General features: G+C 47.2%; 1 protein-coding gene across 9 annotated transcripts; it reads right to left on the reverse strand.

The window, feature by feature from the left end:
* Nucleotides 1-1,799: 1,799 nt before the first annotated feature.
* On the reverse strand, nucleotides 1,800-15,812 carry HORMAD1 (HORMA domain containing 1). 9 transcript variants are annotated; one of them, XM_039702264.1, is made up of 15 exons: nucleotides 15,750-15,810; nucleotides 15,030-15,122; nucleotides 14,865-14,943; nucleotides 14,441-14,585; nucleotides 14,103-14,166; nucleotides 12,290-12,326; nucleotides 11,926-11,946; nucleotides 11,801-11,827; nucleotides 11,157-11,224; nucleotides 9,237-9,388; nucleotides 8,412-8,668; nucleotides 7,973-8,036; nucleotides 4,407-4,474; nucleotides 3,660-3,743; nucleotides 1,800-1,984 (listed from the first exon to the last, which is right to left on the reverse strand). In XM_039702264.1, exons 3-15 carry the CDS (start codon nucleotides 14,895-14,897, stop codon nucleotides 1,904-1,906), a joined length of 1,101 nt encoding a protein of 366 aa, XP_039558198.1. In that variant the 5' UTR covers nucleotides 14,898-14,943; nucleotides 15,030-15,122; nucleotides 15,750-15,810; the 3' UTR covers nucleotides 1,800-1,903. The 9 variants fall into 9 exon arrangements, with proteins under 9 accessions (XP_039558198.1, XP_039558197.1, XP_039558196.1 ...); XM_039702263.1 differs by lacking the exon at nucleotides 15,750-15,810 and adding an exon at nucleotides 15,553-15,729; XM_039702262.1 differs by lacking the exon at nucleotides 15,750-15,810 and adding an exon at nucleotides 15,410-15,729.
* Nucleotides 15,813-17,949: the final 2,137 nt, after the last annotated feature.

Raw genomic sequence — 17,949 nt, forward strand, 5'->3', positions numbered from 1 at the left:
ACGCCGCGGCCCTGACCAATGGGGGCCCGCGCGCGTCTGAGCAGCCAATGAGCGCGGCTCGGCTGGGTCGGGGGCGGGACTTCCTCCTGTCAGTCAGGGAGGCTCCGCCCCCGCCCGCGTGTCGTGTCCGGCTCCCGCTGCAGCTCGTGTCCCGTGTCACACCCGTGCCACAGCCGTGCCACAGCCGTGTCACAGCCCTGCTCCGGTCCTGTCCCGTGCCACAGCCCCGCTCCAGTCCCGTCCCGTGTGTCCTGTCCTGTGCCACGGCCCCACAGCCCTGCTCCGGTCCTGTCCCGTGTGTCCTGTCCCGTGCCACAGCCCCGTTCCAGTGACAACTTGTCCTGTGTCCTGTCCCGTATCCCATCCCATTCCCGTTCTGCCTCCTTCTCCCATCCCGTTCCCATTCCCGTCCCGTGTCCCGTTCCAGTCCCGTGTCTCGTTCCCGTACCCCACCCGTTCCCGTCCCGTCCCGTTCCCTCTCCCGTCCCGTCCCGTCCCGCCGGTATCGGACCACGCCGCCGAAGCTGAACGCCGTTTAATGGAGCAGCGCTGACGAACACCGCCGTTAATTGAAAAGCCAAAGCCGAGGAACGCTCCGCTGTCCCGCCCGGCGGCGGGAGCGGCTTCACGCCCGTTCCTGGCACGGTTCGGGGGCAGGAGGAGCCGGCCCGTGCCCCGTGCCCCGTGTCCCGCCCGCCACAAACCGCTCCGGGGACAGCCCGGCTCCCCCGGAAAACCACGGACACCGAAACTCCTGGCAGGGAGGCTGGAATTGCAGGCATGAAGAGGATTGATGGTGCTGCTGGTCTGCAAGAAATGCAAAGCATCCAGCTCCTGCCAATGTCCCCGCAGGAAAAACAAAATCTGCAACCCAAAACTGTAACAGAGTAACTGGCAGCCCAGCCCCGTGGAAACTCTGGAAACCACCCCAAAACTGGAGAGGTTTTGGGGCAGGCAGGGCCTCAGCTCAGAACCACAGGCACTGGTGGAACCTTGTGCTGGGGGGAATTGCCTCCACCACCATCAGTGCCCCACAAACCCCAAATCCTGGGATTTGGGATCCCACACAAAATGAGTTTGGAATTCTTCAGCTGGGCTTCCTGAGGCTTTCCTTCCTTGAAACACACGGGGCTGCAAACGGAGCAGAACAGATCCTCAAACCCAACGTGCACAACCAAACTGGGGTGGGGACCCAAACAGGAGATGGGCAACTCAAACTGCCCCTGGGGCTGATGGAAATTCCTCCTTTTGGGCAACTCAAACTGCCCCTGGGGCTGATGGAAATTCCTCCTTTTGGGCAACTCAAACTGCCCCTGGGGCCGGTTCAGATTCCTCTTTTTGGGCAACTCAAACTGCTCCTTGGGCTTGCTGAGCTTCTCCTTTTGGGCAACTAAAACTGCTCCTGGGGCTCACTCAGTTTCATTCTTTTGGGCAACTCAAACTGCTCCTTGGGCTTGTTGAGCTTCTCCTTTTGGGCAAATAAAACTGCTCCTTGAGCTTGTGGAAATTCCTCCTTTTGGGCAAATAAAACTGCTCCTTGGGCTCACTGAGTTTCATCCCTTTGGGCAACTAAATCTGCTCCTTGGGCTCGCTGAGCTTCCTCCTTTTGGGCAGCACGTCCTGGCTGGAGGAGAGCTCAGCCTGGTGCACCTGCCAAGGAAAACCAAGAATGGAATTACAGGAGCTCCGTGGGGCCAGGCCAGGGCTCAGCAGCTTTTGGGCAACTCAAACTGCTCCTTGGGCTCGTTGAGCTTCTCCTTTTGGGCAAATAAAACTGCTCCTTGAGCTTGTTGAAATTCCTCCTTTTGGGCAAATAAAACTGCTCCTTGAGCTTGTGGAAATTCCTCCTTTTGGGCAACTAAAACTGCTCCTTGGGCTCACTGAGTTTCATCCCTTTGGGCAACTAAATCTGCTCCTTGGGCTCGCTGAGCTTCCTCCTTTTGGGCAGCACGTCCTGGCTGGAGGAGAGCTCAGCCTGGTGCACCTGCCAAGGAAAACCAAGAATGGAATTACAGGAGCTCCGTGGGGCCAGGCCAGGGCTCAGCAGGACAGGGGGTGGCACAGATGTGCTGGCCCTGCAGGAACATCTGGATGCCATTTCCTGGCAGAAGTGACCCGCTCAGGAAGGCTGGCATGGTTGTTTTCCTGCTGGGATGTATTCCTGCTGCCACAGCTGCACCAAGGAGCTGTGTCCAGCAGGGCAGGGAGTGCTGGGCTCAGACTGAAAGAGGGGAAACTGAGGTTGGAAATATGGGAGAAATTGTTCCCTGTCAGGTGGGGAGGTTCAGACTGAAAGAGGAGGGGAAACTAAGGCTGGGGATGTGGGAGCAATCCTCCCCTGTGAGGTGGGGAGGTTCAGACTGAAAAAGGAGAAATCGAGGCTGGGGATGTGGGAGCAATCCTCCCCTGTCAGGTGGGGAGGTTCAGACTGAAAAAGGAGAAATCGAGGTTGGGGATGTGGGAGCAATCCTCCCCTGTGAGGTGGGCAGGCCCTGGCACAGGTGATCCCTGGATGCCCCATCCCTGGAAGTGGGCAAGGCCAGGCTGGACAGGGCCAGGAGCAGCCTGGGGTGGTGGAAGGGGACTCGAAATCCAAACCATTCCCTGATTCCAGCTCTGCACCTACAACCTCTGAGAGCTCAGTCCTGCTGCTTCTGACTCTCCCATGAAGGGATGGCAATGAACCTTCAGCTCCACTCTAATTTTGGTTATTTAAAGCAATTTTGTTTTGTTTAATAAATTTATTTTTAAGTTCAGCAAAATCCCTTTGAAAACTACACAGGGATGGTGAGCAAACAGAACAACCTCCTCTTTTTTTGTTTTTTTGTCACATCACTGAGTAAGAAAAAGCACTGAATGTGACTGGTTGGAAGCAGGCAGGGACCTCGGAGCTCACCCAGTGCCAGCCCCGCCCTGGGCAGGGACACCTTCCACTGTCCCAGGTGTCCCAAGCTGGCCTGGGACACTTCCAGGGATGCAGGGCAGCCACAGCTGCTCTGGGAATTCCACCCCTCACAGGGAACAATTTCTTGCCTCAGAGAAGAGAGAAAAATTCACCCCCCGGGTTTTGGAGAAGGCTCTGCCCCTCACTCAGCATTCCCAATATCCCAAATACTCCCAGAGCTGCAGCTGCCAAGCTCAGCCAGGGAAGGAGCAGCACAGACATGGGGCCCAAGGTCAAATTCCAGCCTGGACACAAAACTCTGCTCCAGCTGTGAAGGCTTTGGGTCCCCACAAGCAGCACTGCCTGCCAGACCGACCTGATTTAAGTTAAAAAAGGGTTTTTTATTGAAATGAAGGAGTCACAGAGGTGAGGTTAGAATTTTGGCCCAGTGTTTCCCAAGTAGAAGCACAAGGAGGCACTGGGTCAGCTGTGCTGGGGATCTCTGCTGCCACAAACTCCCCTGGCTGATGGGTGAAACCAGCAGGAAATTTGGCTGAATATCAACTAAAACTAAGGAATCTTCCTCAACCTGTGCTACCTGCATCAAATCAGCTTCCAGCTCCTGGGGACAGAATTATTTTTGACACTGTTGAATTGAATGGGAATTGAGGAAGTGATGAGAATTTCGTTCTGTCAATAGCAAATGCATTCAAGCTCTGAGTTTTATTCATTTTGCAACAGAAATGATGAGAACTAAAGAAAAACTGATACTAACAATGCAGCTCTGGAATATCTTTCCACTTCTTGTCCTGCTCTCTGACACAATCAGCTCAGATGTTTTACGAGTCAAGTGATCAACCTGCAATCAGAAAATAGATTTTGTCTTGTTACAGCAGGAAAAACACACTGGAGACACCCAGCAGGGCTCAGTGCTGGGGCACCACTGCTCTGCACAGTTAAAATTGAATTCTGGGGGTATTTAAATGGTGATAACCCCTGGGAATCACAGCTTTTACAGCTGGGTGTGCTGCAGGGCCCTGGCAGAGAGAAGCATGTGCTGGTTTGGTACAGGGAATCACTGACACTTACCTACAGCTATCCTGTTTTAAGAAATCTTAAGGACCTGTGTGAAGCAGTCCTCCATGTATAAATGCCACCAATTTCTACATGCAGGGAATATAACCTGAGTTATAAACTTGAATTTTGAAGTTTGAATCAACTTTTAAACAAGCTTTGGTTTGTCAGAATTAGTGGAATTCCCATTAGGCAGTTGATTAACATGGAAATTATATTTCACTCAGAAACAGTCCCAGCATCTGTTTGTTTTGAGAGCTGCATTTCAGAGGAACAGCCTTTGTCAGTGCTTTAGAACAGTTTTGGAAAACATCAGGAAGTGAAATGTAAAGGAATTTTGTTGCTGGGAACTCTGGGAAATAAGGCTTCAGCAGATTAGCCAAAGGAGAGAAGGAGCTGCACAGAAGCTCCAGAAAAAGCTGAAGATGACAGAGCAGAGGGTTCCTACCTGAGGATTAGAAACGTGGCGGGGAGTCTGGATCCCTCCAGCTTCCTCTTCATGAGCTGAATCCTTTCCTGAAAGAAGAATTGGAGAGTTAAAATAAAGGTGTTAACACACCAACAACCCAGAGCAAACACCACCAGCCCTGCTCCAAGAACAATTCATTGCTGCTGGGAACAGCTGCTTCCAGAGCACATCCTGCACTCCATCAAGCTTTGAATTTATTCTTTAACTCAGCCAATTCCTATCCCAACCTCCAGCTCACTGCAGGAGCAGTTCACACCCAGCATCTCTGGAAAAGTGGGTTTGACCCCAGCTCCCTCACACTCTGCCCTGCTGAAGGGATTTGTTTCAACCCTGAAGCCCCAGGAGCCTGTTTGGTGCTGCAGGACAGGGAAAAGGCCACTCTGGGCCAGCCCTGCCCCACCAGCCCAGCCAAGCAGCACTCCCAGCTGCAGGAGCAGACCCTCAGGGGTTCCTCAGGGGGGATCAGGCAGCTCCAGGTATTTTTCTGCTGTTCCTAATTCATGCTGTTTTTCCAGGATACAGACAGAAGCATGGAATGGTGCATGGGTGACTGTGCATCAGCTGTGGAAACAACACAAGAATTCCAGGCTGACAAGCTGTGCCTCGTAGCTCCTGTAAATAAAACATCTGCCAACTCCCCAGGACAAGAAATTTTCTGGATTTTTGCATTTGTTATGACATTTTAGAAGAATCAGACACACCTTAATGTGGTTATTCCAGTTCTGCAGCCTACTAGAATTGTCAAGACAAAGATTCTGATCTGCATGTGCTGTTTCCTACACATTTCCACCATTATTTTTGAACAGCATGGAAATGGCAGCTGGTTTGGCAAACCTTCTTCTCAAAAAAACCCCAAACCAAACATTTCTGTACAGCAAATGGGTTCCAGATTGTCTGGATGCTTCTATACAGCCTCTCCAAGTGGAGCAGATCAACAAGCAGCAATCTCTTCTTCAGTTTGTTTGGCAGCAAAGTTCAGACCTCAGGCCCCTGGGCAAAACTGGGAAATGTGAACACAAACCATCCTCTGCTTTATCTAAAATCTGAAAAGGAAGCTCCTGAGATCCCTGAGGACAATTTGGTGGCTGATGTTTTGAGCTGGAGTCAGGCTGGGTGCACATTTTGGGGCTGGGATTAAAAGCCAGCAGTGGGGAGCTTGCAGGGCTGGAGGAGCCAGGACAGTTATTTACTGACAGATTTTATTTACAGTGTTAGGAAAAACACTTGAGGAAACTCATTTCTGTGTGATCCATCCTAACAAAAACACTTTACTAGAACTTGTGCCTATTGAAGTTCCTCTCCAAGCAAAGGCTGAGAGAGTTGGGGGTGTTCATCCTGCAGAAGAGAAAGCTCCAGGGAGAGCTCAGAGCCCTTTCCAGGACCCAAAGGGGCTCCAGGAGAGCTGGAGAGGGGCTTTGGGCAAGGCCTGGAGGGACAGGACACAGGAAATGGTTTCACCCTGCCACAGGGCAGGGCTGGATGGGATATTGGGAAGGATTTGCTCCCTGGGAGGGTGTGAGGCCCTGGCACAGGTGCCCAGAGCAGCTGGGGCTGCCCTGCATCCCTGGAGGTGCCCAGGGCCAGGCTGGACAGGGCTGGGAGGGTGGGAGGTGTCCCTGCCCTGGCACTGGATGAGTTTTTGGGTCTGTTCCAACTCAAACCATTCCATGGTTATGTGAGCACAGTGCCCAAAAATCCCCTTGCACCTGAACTTGGTGGGGGTGAGGATCTGAAACTCCTGAGCTCCCCAGTCTCTGGATGCTTGGGATTAAATAAATTCAAATGGATTTCCAGAGAAGCTCTGGCTGCCCCTGGATCCCTGGCAGTGCCCAAGGAGCCTCCTGGGATCATGGAAGGTGTCCCTGCCATGGCAGGGGTGGCACTGGATGTGAGAAGATGAGCCTCCCAACCCAACCCACTGTGAGATTCTATTTTGTGATGGCAAAATATTCACCTGCAATTCTCAAAGAGCTGCAGCACTCAGGGGAAGGGCAGCAGGGATTCTATTCAAAAACATTCACCTGCAATTCTCAGAGTGCTGCAGCACTCAGGGGAAGGGCAGCAGGGATTCTATTCAAAAACATTCACCTGCAATTCTCAGAGTGCTGCAGCACTCAGGGGAAGGGCAGCAGGGATTCTATTCAAAAACATTCACCTGCAATTCTCAAAGAGCTGCAGCACTCAGGGGAAGGGCAGCAGGTCCCCAGAGCACAACCAGCTGGAAAAGGCACTCACAGGAAGCAGCAGAGCCAAACACAGAATGGTTCATAAAACAAACCACACTCTGGTGAGGTTACTTGTTACTAGGATATTTTATAAAAAATCTCTTTGCCAGGATTTCTTCTCCTGAGAAGATGAGAAGCCTCAGAGGAAAAGAAAAACAATATTCTCTGATCACTTCTCCTTGTGATTTGCTGCTTTGGAAAGTGGCAGGTGAATCTTTGATTGGTTCCATGTGAATTGTTTTTACTTCATGACCAATCTCAGTCCAGCTGTGTCAGACTCTCTGGCCTGTCACAAAATTTTATTATTCATTCTTTTCTAGCTTTCTGAGGTATCCTCTCTCTCTATAGTTTAGTACAGTTTTAACACATCATTTTCTGTTAATATCATAATATAACAAATCAGCCTTCTAAGAAACAGTTTCATGCCTTCCCTCATGCCGGGACCCTCACAAAGAGCAGTCCCAGCTCCAGGAGCAGCTCCCTCTGCAGGGGCTGCACCGGGCTCTGCACAGCACAAAATCTCCACCCACCACAGCCCCGATGCTCTCAGCTCCTCCACAGCCTGAAGGTCGGGGGTTCTGGGCTAAAAGTGGGATTTCTGAATTGAACTGAAGCTCAGAAAGCTGAAATTAAAAACAAAAATCTACAACAAACAGACCCGGACTGGTTTTTGCACAGAGGATTCTGTTTCCAAGTCTGCAATAATGAGCTCAACAGTACAAAACCTCTCCGAGCTTAATGTGCAAACTAAATATTATCAAAAACTAAATAAATCACTAATTATTAGTAACAAAAAGTAGAAAAAGCAAATTAAATTTATTTCTAAATAGAAACCCCATTCAATTTAGCTTAGCTGATAAAATGGAACAGATCAGAATATTGAACAGTAACATGAAAATATGTTAACCATGTTTTAACACGTTAACATTTGTTAACCATGTTTTAACACGTTAACATTTGTTAACCATGTTTTAACACGTTAACATTTGTTAACCAAGTGCTTCACAGAACGAAGACCTGACAGAAAATAAAGACACAGTCATAAATGTGAAGAATAAAAATTTGAATATAGAAAATTGAGGGGTTTGAAAAATATAATAGATAATACAAAAATTATAATAAAATTATAACAAAATATAATAAAGATTGGTGTTGTATTGCACTAAATAGTTTATTTAGTTGTTGTTTTGCACTGAGTGATTGGAGATTTGCACTGAGTAATTTTTATATAAATATTATGATACAAAAATTATAATATAATAAAATTATAATATAAAGATTATCATGTAAAAATTTTAATATAATATATACAAAAGTTACCTTGAGCTTCTGAAATATTCACATGATTCTTCTCTTCCACTTCATTATTCAAGACAGGATCCTCCTGGATGAAGAAGCAGGTGTGTCACTGACTGCAGACACACAAGGAGCAAAGTTCCTACTCAGATGATTAAGGACACATGTTTGAAATGGATTTGTGGTGGAATAAACTGAAATAAGTGATTGTGACATGGGAGGAAGAGGTTCCATCTGTCCCTCTGCTGCTCCTGTGCACAGGCACTGCTTGAACAGTGACAGGCTGCAAAGTGGAGCAGCAAAATTAAGGAAAAAATCAATTTAAGATATATTATCCTGCTTAACCATGTCTGAAAATAGAGGGGGTTATGGCTTACAAACAGTGAAACAATAATGGACTTTTTCTAGGTGATACACCACAAAAAATTCAAAAAGCTGCCCCAAACTAAGTCTGTGCTCTTACATTCATGTCGTGGCTCTCTTCCTCTGGGTCCTCTCTGCTCCCCCCACACAGCTGGAGAGGCTCAGCAGTCTCTCCCTGCTTCAGGATGCTCTTGTCAACGCTCTCCATGCGCTGCCTCTCAGTGGTGATTTTCAGTTTCAGCAGGTGGAAAGGTGTTGGCACTTCCCCCACATTCAGGTACATGGGCTCCTCCTTGAACAGCAGCCCCTCGTCCTTGGCCTCCTTGAACCCTGGAGGCTGGTAATCAGGGGGAGTAACTGCAGAGAAACCAAACAGAATGAAATTAAAGAGAATGAAATTAAATAGAATGAAATATGTTCCTGCAAAACTAATTTTAACTGTTTTCCCCTTTAAATACAGAGAGTTACTGTAAAAAACTGTGTGGGGAAGGGAGTAAACGAAGTTATTTTCTCTTTGCACAACAGGCAAAGCCCTGTTAAATATCTTTGGAAGAGAGATACAGAGAGAGAAAACAGAAGCTCTGGTTTGTCATTATAAGGCAGTAACACACTCAGAAAGCAGAGCCAGGTATTTGGACAGTCACCAGGCTGGGAAATTATGCTATAGCCTGACACACTCTGGGAAACTCGAAATGTTTTAAAACCCAGCCAAATGCAGTGAAGTCAGTGCCAGAATTGAGTTCCTGCAGTGAGATCACATCCCCTCCCCTTGGGATTCAACCTGTCCTGAGAAACAGCCACGCATGAAACAACCTCACCTAACAAATCCCAGCAGCCACAAAGATTATCCCCTGAAAACCTGAAAAATGCCCTTTTTTGGCTTGCTCTGCAGAGCCTGATAAACCAGGCTGAGCTGGCAGTGTACCCTCATCATAGTAGAGGAGTTTCATGGTGAGGCAGACGTCGCTGGGCAGGGGGCTGAGGTTCTGCATCAGGATGTAGATCTTGCGGATCAGGAGGATGCTGGCCTTCTTGGTGTCTGCACAGCTGATGGGGCTCTCTGACTTCTTGTCCTTGCTAACAACACACAGCAGCCACGTGAGTTTTGGTACAGAGCGAGCAGTTTTACAGCCTGATTGTTAACAAACATGTTTGTTGTTTATTGCCTGAGGTCTGAGATTGAGCACTGCAGATCCCAACCCTGCCTGAGTCCTGCAGGTTCTCTGTCCCTTGGGAGATCAAACGCTGAGCCAGGGACATCAGGAGAGTTCAGGGATCAGCACCAACTGCTCCATCCTATATCACACAGTGCTAAAAACCCAAAGGAAACACTGAAAGACAGAGAAAAGGAGATTCCTGTGAAAGCCCCAGCTCTGGGAAGTCCTACCTATGTGCTTTCCCTTAAATAAAGGCACTCTTGAAGTTTCCTCAACTTTGAGCACATTTAGGCACCCTAAATGTTTCCCCAACATTGAGAATTTAGAAATATTTAGGTACTTCAAAGTTTCCTCAACATTGAAAATTTTCTACACATCTATTTCCCACAATTGGTAACGACAGTAAACTTGGTGCTCAAGTGACTCTTGGCATCCAGGTCCAACATTTCCACGCTCCCAATCCACCACAAACCATCCCAAATCCCACCTCAGTGCCAAACCTCTCCCCCTGTTCCCCTCAGCTGAGGCACCTGAGGACCTGCAGAGCAGGACAGGCATCTCCTGGTGCTCCTTTTCTACTTTAAGGAGCATTTTATGCAGGAGGGAAGCTGGGAGGAGTTTGTCAGGTATGAACTAAATGTATTTCAATTGGCTTAAAATAAGCCATTTCCCTGTAGCTGGGACTGAGCAAAATTTTTGTTTTGTTTTCTTTAGTTTTTTTAGGATTTTGGGGGTTTTTTTTAGGGTTAGGGCCTTCCCACCATCCCTGTGAGTGCTGTGTCCCCCAAGCTCCAGCAGCACAGAGTGCCACTGCCAGAAGTGACCTGATCTCAGCACATGGAGAGCTGAGCAGGGCTTCATTTTAGACAAACGGCTGGAGGTTGAGTGTAGAACTGGTGGGGTCAGTGCTTCTCCCCCAGTTCATTACAAAGCCCCTGAATGTCTCCTTGAGCCTGCCAGACTGACACAGGGGAAGTGAAGCTATGGTTTGGCCTAAAAAGTGTAAAAAACTAAACAAAAGAATTCTGAAGAAGAGAGGAATTGGCAGCCTCATAGAATCACCAATTTTTGGGTGGAAATAAATCCCATTCCACCCCTGCCATGGCAGGGACACCTCCCATGATCCCAGGTGGCTCCAGCCCGGCCCTGGGCACTGCCAGGGGTCCAGGGCAGCCCCAGCTGCTCTGGTACCTGTGCCAGGGCCTGCCCACCCTCCCAGGGAGGAATTTCCCCTGCACACCCAGTCCAAACCTGCCCTTTTCCAGTTGCAACCCAGGGATCCCCTCCCCATGGCTGGGGATGCCCAGTGAGCTCATCTCAGCAATGGGAATTCCACCATGACTGAGTTGTGTACCACAAATTACATTTCTATTGGGATTTTGGTGTATTTTCTACAGTTTCTGCTAAGAGAGGAATGCCATGTAACATTCAGTATCTTCAGATAAGTAAATCTGGTGTGAAGCTTCACCCCCCACACATGAATATCTCAAATATCCTCAGAGAGTATCAGACTCTGAGCATCATCTTCCGAGTGGATATTAAAATTATGAGCACAATCAAACCAAATTATTAATTGTGTTTTAGGAGGTATGTTGATAAAAGCAGTCTGAAGAAAAGCAAAGAGATCAAATGCAGAGTTGTGACATTCAGCTGTGTCCAAGGGACATGGAGCAGTCCCAGGGCTGTACCTGCCAAAATCCAGGAGTGGCCCATTGTGGGTGTACTTGAACTTGAAGTGGTAACACTCTGTGACTGTCTGCAAACAAAACCAGCAATTATTAAACTAATCCCAAACCTCCTGCTGCAGCTCTGCTCAGCAATCTCTGAACCTTTAAAGGAATAACCACAGCCCAACTCCCATCCCTTACATGTGCTCCCAATCCTCTAACAATTAACAGTAAAATTCATAAAACTGTTTAAAACATCATTAAAAGGATGATTCTTTTCCAGGAATCATCATGATGAAATATTGTGAAAATCAGCTGAAGTTTTTAGCATAAAACATTCCAGTTTCAATTGCTATGAGAATGTTTCACACGTGGAGCAGATGTGTGACACCCCGTGGGGTTTGTGCCTTCCACAGAAGTCCCACAGACTCATCAGGCAGAGTCAGGAGGGACATCTCACCCTGCAATGACATTTTGGTTTCTTGCACAGCCTGAGAACACCCACATGCAATTCCACATGGCAATTCCCACTGACCCCAGTCATTTTTACACCTGGTATTTCAAAATGCTCTTTTTTTTATAGATGTGCATGTTAAATATTCCTGCTTGTACCCACATTTCACTAAATCCGTATTACCAGCAGTGAGATATTCCAGCAGATTTACCTGAGGATCTTCTGTCTGGGTGTAGACCTGTGTTTTTGGAGAAAATAGAGGAATCACAGTGAGAACTGCACACCCCTCAAAGAATGCCTCCTAAAAACATGTCCCTGCCTTTCAGAGATACTCACTGCCAGGACAATCTGTCTCAGCTGTCAGGAACATAACAGAGAAAAAACAAAACAAAAGAACATTAAATATACTTCATTGCCCATCTGTGCTGCCCAAGCTGCTTTTCTCTAGCTCTGGAATCCAACACAGGCAACCAAGGCCTGGTGGAAGAAAAACTTCTTCCTCTTCACTCCTCTCCTGTGGAGGAGAGATTCAGCTGCAGAAGGAAACCCCCACAGATCTCCCTGGCCCTCTGAGCTGCTGCTCACAGGAGCTGGCTGCAGAAATCCCTGTGCACCCCACACTGCAGCTGAGTGAGCCCAGCCCTGCAGCTGCCCTGAAACCACCATGTGCACACAACTGGAACGAGACTGGAGCACTTACGTATTTCTTCTGCAAGGCATCATAGCATCCTAACATCCTGCAAAAACCAAACAATAGTGGCCAGCTACTGCTGATTTTCACTTGTTTCTCACTAACAGCACCAAAAAAATGAAACTTTTGTGTTTACTTTTAGAGCAATAAATAACACTTATCCCATCATTCCATCTTATTAGAAGTGATACATGCTTTGTAACACCAAATCACCCCAACCTCTTGAAAGAATAATTAAAAGTATAATCTGGAGATAAAGCAGTTAAAAATATAAGCTGGAGGTAAATCAATTAAAATATAATCTGGAGGTAAAGCAATTAAAAATATAAGTTGGAGGGAAAACGATTAAAAACATAATCTGAGGGTAAGTAATTTATCAGTAAATATATTGTAATGCTTCAAACACCTTCCAACACATGTATTAATTAAGCAGGGGAGCAGCTTGGTCTAATTGCAGGTGTCCATGGCAGAGGGGTGAGGAAGGTGAGCTCCAAGGTCCCTTCCAACCCAAACCATTCCATGATTTTATCATAAATCAATAATTCATCTGAGCATCAACACTGCTGAAGAACATTAGATGTTGCCATTTCCTTTTTATACAACACCCAATCAGGAAATCAAAACTCACCCCATTTTTTTTTTCTTTCAATTCTTTCTTACCCTATTTTTTCCTTTCACAAATTGTGTTTGGTGTGAAGGAAAGGCCCTTCCCCAGAGGCAGCACAGCCCTCCCCCAAATCAGGAAAGGGTCTGTGCTGCTCAGCCTCCTCAAGGGAAGAGGACTGCACTGCCCCTTCCTCTCCTCACCAGGGAAGACCCATCAGGAAATCCCAGCTTTTCCCTCCCTCCCTCTGTGACAGCACATGGCTGACTCACCTTTAACATCAACTCTCAGCCCTCAAGCTTTGCTAGATCAGGGAGCCTGTGCTGCTCAGCCTCCTCAAGGGAAGAGGACTGCACTGCCCCTTCCTCTCCTCACCAGGGAAGACCCATCAGGAAATCCCAGCTTTTCCCTCCCTCCCTCTGTGACAGCACATGGCTGACTCACCTTTAACATCAACTCTCAGCCCTCAAGCTTTGCTAAGTGCATCTCTTGGGTTTTTGGGGTATTTTCTGTACCACTCAGTATTTTCTGCTAAGTAAATCTGGTGTGAAGCTTCACATCACACATGGAATATCTCAAATATCCCTATCCCAAAATCCAGACCCCTCAGCACTGCCAGGGGATGAGTGCAGCATCCCTCCCACACCTTTCAGGAGTGGGAAAAAGGGAAAAAGAACCTTTGTGGAGGTGACAAAATACAGGAATATCTCACCAAGGCAAAGAGGTTTCTAAAAAGCAAGGAGAGCACCTGGAGCAGAACTCAGCTGCTGTGAGCAGGAGGAAAGCAGAAGCTGCAGCTGCAATCCCAGCCAGCTGTGGCAGGGCTCCAGCAGGCACAGCTCTGCCACTGAACAAGTCTGACAGTGCCACTCTTAAAAAATCTGTGAGAGATCTTTAAATTGAAGGTGCAAAATGGTGGCTTTGAGTCTCCTGACCAACTTTTAGCGTTTTGCATTTCTGGGCACCCTTGAGTGCTCATGAGCACCCAGAGGGATGAAGTATACAAATCCAGTGTTAGCTATTTGGTATTTATTTAGTAAATATAAAGTACAGCCACTCTGCAAACAGAGATTTGTGCTCTCCTAAGCCCTGAGCTGAAAACACCAGTGTCACATCTGGGACACAAATGTGGGAAAGAACTTTTTGCCTTTATCTGCAAACAACCAGGAAGGAACCTTTGAGCACTTAGATGTTACCTGTCTGCTGGAATCAACCTACCACTTCACCAGCTGGGTAGAGCCAGGACAGTTTTTGTCTTCCCGCAGGATTTTGACACAAACATCTCAAAAAAAAGAAAAAAATAAACCCCACATTTACTTAGGGCAAAGTGCAATGAAAAGTTCATTGGCTAAAAGCACATATCAAGAAGAGAATAAAATTAACATTACTGACAAGTGTCAGCATAGCTTTAATGCTGAGTCAGCAGCAGCAAGAACAAAATTTATTCATATTTCTATGGACCAAAATGGCATGCATTCATTAAAAAGACCAAATGGCTTTAAAAATAACTCCATGGCAAGAGTTTTTTGCAAATTACCATGGCCACAGCCCCTTACCATCCATGTATCTGGTTCCATAGGCACTTTCAGGGAAGATTCCCCTCAGGTAAGTGATGCAGGACACTGCCACTGCCAGGAGCCTCTTCACCACCATCAGGGACTGCTGCTCCGTGGCTATTTTCTTGGGAAATACAACTGCACTCTGAAAATCACAGCAAAAACCAATTAATTCTTGGGATTTATAGAGCTAAGCACATCCCTTACACTTGGTGTTAACAGTATTTGTAGGGCACAGCTGGTTTCTACGACAACAAAGTTCAGATTATTTTTCTTTAATTTTTTTCTCTATATTCTTTATTCATAATTTAAAAACTGATTAACCCTATTTTCGCATTAATAAATATCACCTGGGTGCACCATTCCAGCCAAACCCCCCCCATTTTCCCCATGATTGTGCTGAAATACACAAACAAAACCGTACCACAGAATTCCTTTGCTTCTGAGCAGTTGCCATTCTGCAGAGACTCCAGTGCCTGTCAGTGAAACACCTGCATTAGCACCTGGAGAAGGAAAAGGGCTGCAGCTTCTCCAGGGCATTCCCTGGAATTACAAACACCTCCTGCTCGATTCACCAGCTCAAACAAACCTGTCTTTTTCAGGAAACAGAGCAGGATGGCTCCTCTAATCATCCCCAGTATCAGGTTCTTGATTTTCACAGCAGCACAGGCTTCCCCCGAGGCTACAGGATGCAATAATTAGAACATTTATATCTGTAATTCTATGAAATATGAACCTCCAAAGGCAGCTCTCTCCATCCTATGGGATTTTTAAATGACCTTATGAAAAGGCTCCCCACATTTCAAACAACCCCAGACTTGTTTTCATGTCTAATTTAAATGAGTATGGAAGAAACTGAACCCTCAGCACCCTGAGCCTGACTTCACACAAACCTTCCCCCCAGCTGAGGAATAACAAATGCACCCATGTCTGAGGAAAACACCTCCCCCAAGTTAGGAAGGGAAACACCTTCAGCAAGTTAGAAATGAGGTCTGGATCACAAAGGGCACTGAGGTCCCCTCAGCAATCCCCCGATGACAACACCCGGCCGAGTTAGGCCTCGCTGTGAGGAATGGGCCGCCCCCCATCAGCCTCAGCCCAGAAACCACCACCTGCTTCCTCAAGGGAAACTGAGGCAGGCGGAGGATGAAAGCGCGAAGACACAACACGGCAGAGCAGCGCGGGGCGGCGGGCAACAAAACCCGGAGGTGAGGTGAGACACGATCGAGGAAAAACTGTAGGAGAGTGTGCGGAGAGAGAAGGGAGATGGAGATGAAGAGAGGGAGATGAAAGCACCGCCCGCCCTCACCCTCAGGGCGCCTTTTCCCGCCCCTGCCCTCAGCGGGCTCCGCCGAGGGGCCGTGCGCAAACGCAGGGGGCGGGGCTTGCCCTCAGCGGGCTCTGCCGAGGGGCCGTGCGCAAATGCAGGGGGCGGGGCTTGCCCTCAGCCGGCCGCGCATGCGCAGTTTCTACTTCTGTGAGGGGGCGGGGGGTCATGGAATGTTCTGAGCTGTGAGGGGATTACAGAGATTTTTATTTTAATTTTTTTATCCCCCGTCCTGCACTGGCACCCCAAATACCCCACCCTGAGAGCGTTGTACAAACGCTTCTGGAGCTCTGGCAGTGCCTTCACCCGCTGGGGGAAGAAGCTTTTCCTGATAATCCAACATAAACCTCGTTAACGCAGCTCCAGCCTCATGTTGTAGATATGTGTTATAGTATTGGCTTTTCGCAAATATTCAAATGGATTCTGTGAAAAATGCGTATTTTATGATTGGCTTTTCACAAATATTCAAATGAATATTATATGTATTATGTTAGAAAGTTTTGCTGTATTAATTGTTTTAAGTAGTGTGTTAAATATCGTTTTAGGTTATAACATAATGTTAAAATAGAAATTATGCTATGTAGGATACTTTTTTAAAGAGAGGAATGAGATACTCGCACCAGACAGCAGCCACAGGACACCTAAATCTTTCAGAAAAAAAGAATTTATTGCTCCGTTATCAGAAGAAACGAACTTCTTCCTGCCTCAGGTCAGGATTCAGAGGAAGAAGTTGACACTGACCAGACAGAATCCTGTGTTTGAATGGAATTTATGCATCATGTATGAATATGCAACAGGCTGTTGCTTTTAAGGGTTAATCCTCTGTTAACTAACTTTTTGCCCAGCAAAGGGTACCTGGATAATCCATAACTCTTTGTTTTTATTGTCTCATATAGTCCTCATCCAAATTGTCCAAATTTTTATTACTCCAATTATATTGCCATTTTTATAACCATTTTATTATTTTTAAACTTTTAAAAAAATTTAAAACCATGTGATTGGCGTTTTTCACAATTAGACACTGTAATTTCTGTATTGCCCTGAGGTAAAATGGCATCCAAACTCCAGCTGGGCCGGAACAAAATTACATATTTACTCTTAATTTTGGGAAAATGGGATAATCCTCGGGATAATACAGGTGGAAATAATACAGGGGGTGATTTTGGGGTGCTTTTAGACGCTGTAATTTCTGTATTTCGCTGGGATAAAATGGCACACGGTGTGTCCAAACTGCAGCTGGGCCAAAAGAAAAACACATATTCACACTTTGTTTTGGGAAAATGGCATAATCCTTGGGATAATACAGGTGGAAATGATACAGGGGGTGATTTTGGGGTCATTTTAGACGCTGTAATTTCTGTATTTCGCTGGGATAAAATGGCACACGGTGCATCCAAATTGCAGCTGGGCTAAAACAAAAATACATATTCACACTTTGTTTTTGGAAAATGGCATAATCCTTGGGATAATACACGTGGAAATAATACAGGGGGGTGATTTTTGGGGTCGTTTTAGACACTGTAATTTCTGTATTTCGCTGGGATAAAATGGCACACGGTGCATCCAAACTGCACCTGGGCCAGAAGAGTTACAAATTTATGCTTCATTTTGGAAAAATGGGATAATCCTCGGGATAATACACGTGGAAATAATACAGGGGGGTGATTTTTGGGGTCGTTTTAGACACTGTAATTTCTGTATTTCGCTGGGATAAAATGGCACACGGTGCATCCAAACTGCAGCTGGGCCAGAACTGTTACAAATTTATACTTAATTTTGGGAAAATGGGATAATACACGTGGAAATAATAAAGGGGGTGATTTTTGGGGTGCTTTTAGACGCTGTAATTTCTGTATTTCGCTGGGATAAAATGGCACACGGTGCATCCAGACTGCACCTGGGCCAGAACAGTTACAAACTTACACTTAATTTTGAGAAAATGGGATAATCCTCGGGACAATCCACGTGGACACAACGGACTTTTTCCCGTTTTGAGGGGGTCCTTTCCCCGTCCCGCCCCCGCCCCGCGGCGCCATCTCCGTCCCCTCAGCAGCGGCCGGAAGTGCCCGCGCCGTCTCCATAGCAACGGGCGGAAGCGGCGGCGCGCGGCGGGCGCGGGGCCGGAAGTGACGGCCGGGAGCGGCGGCGGCCATGTCGGCGGGCGGCGGAGCGCAGCGGGACG

This window comes from Passer montanus, unplaced genomic scaffold, assembly GCF_014805655.1.
Source record: "Passer montanus isolate IOZ18808 unplaced genomic scaffold, ASM1480565v1 scaffold154, whole genome shotgun sequence".
Taxonomy (NCBI): Eukaryota; Metazoa; Chordata; class Aves; order Passeriformes; family Passeridae; genus Passer; species Passer montanus.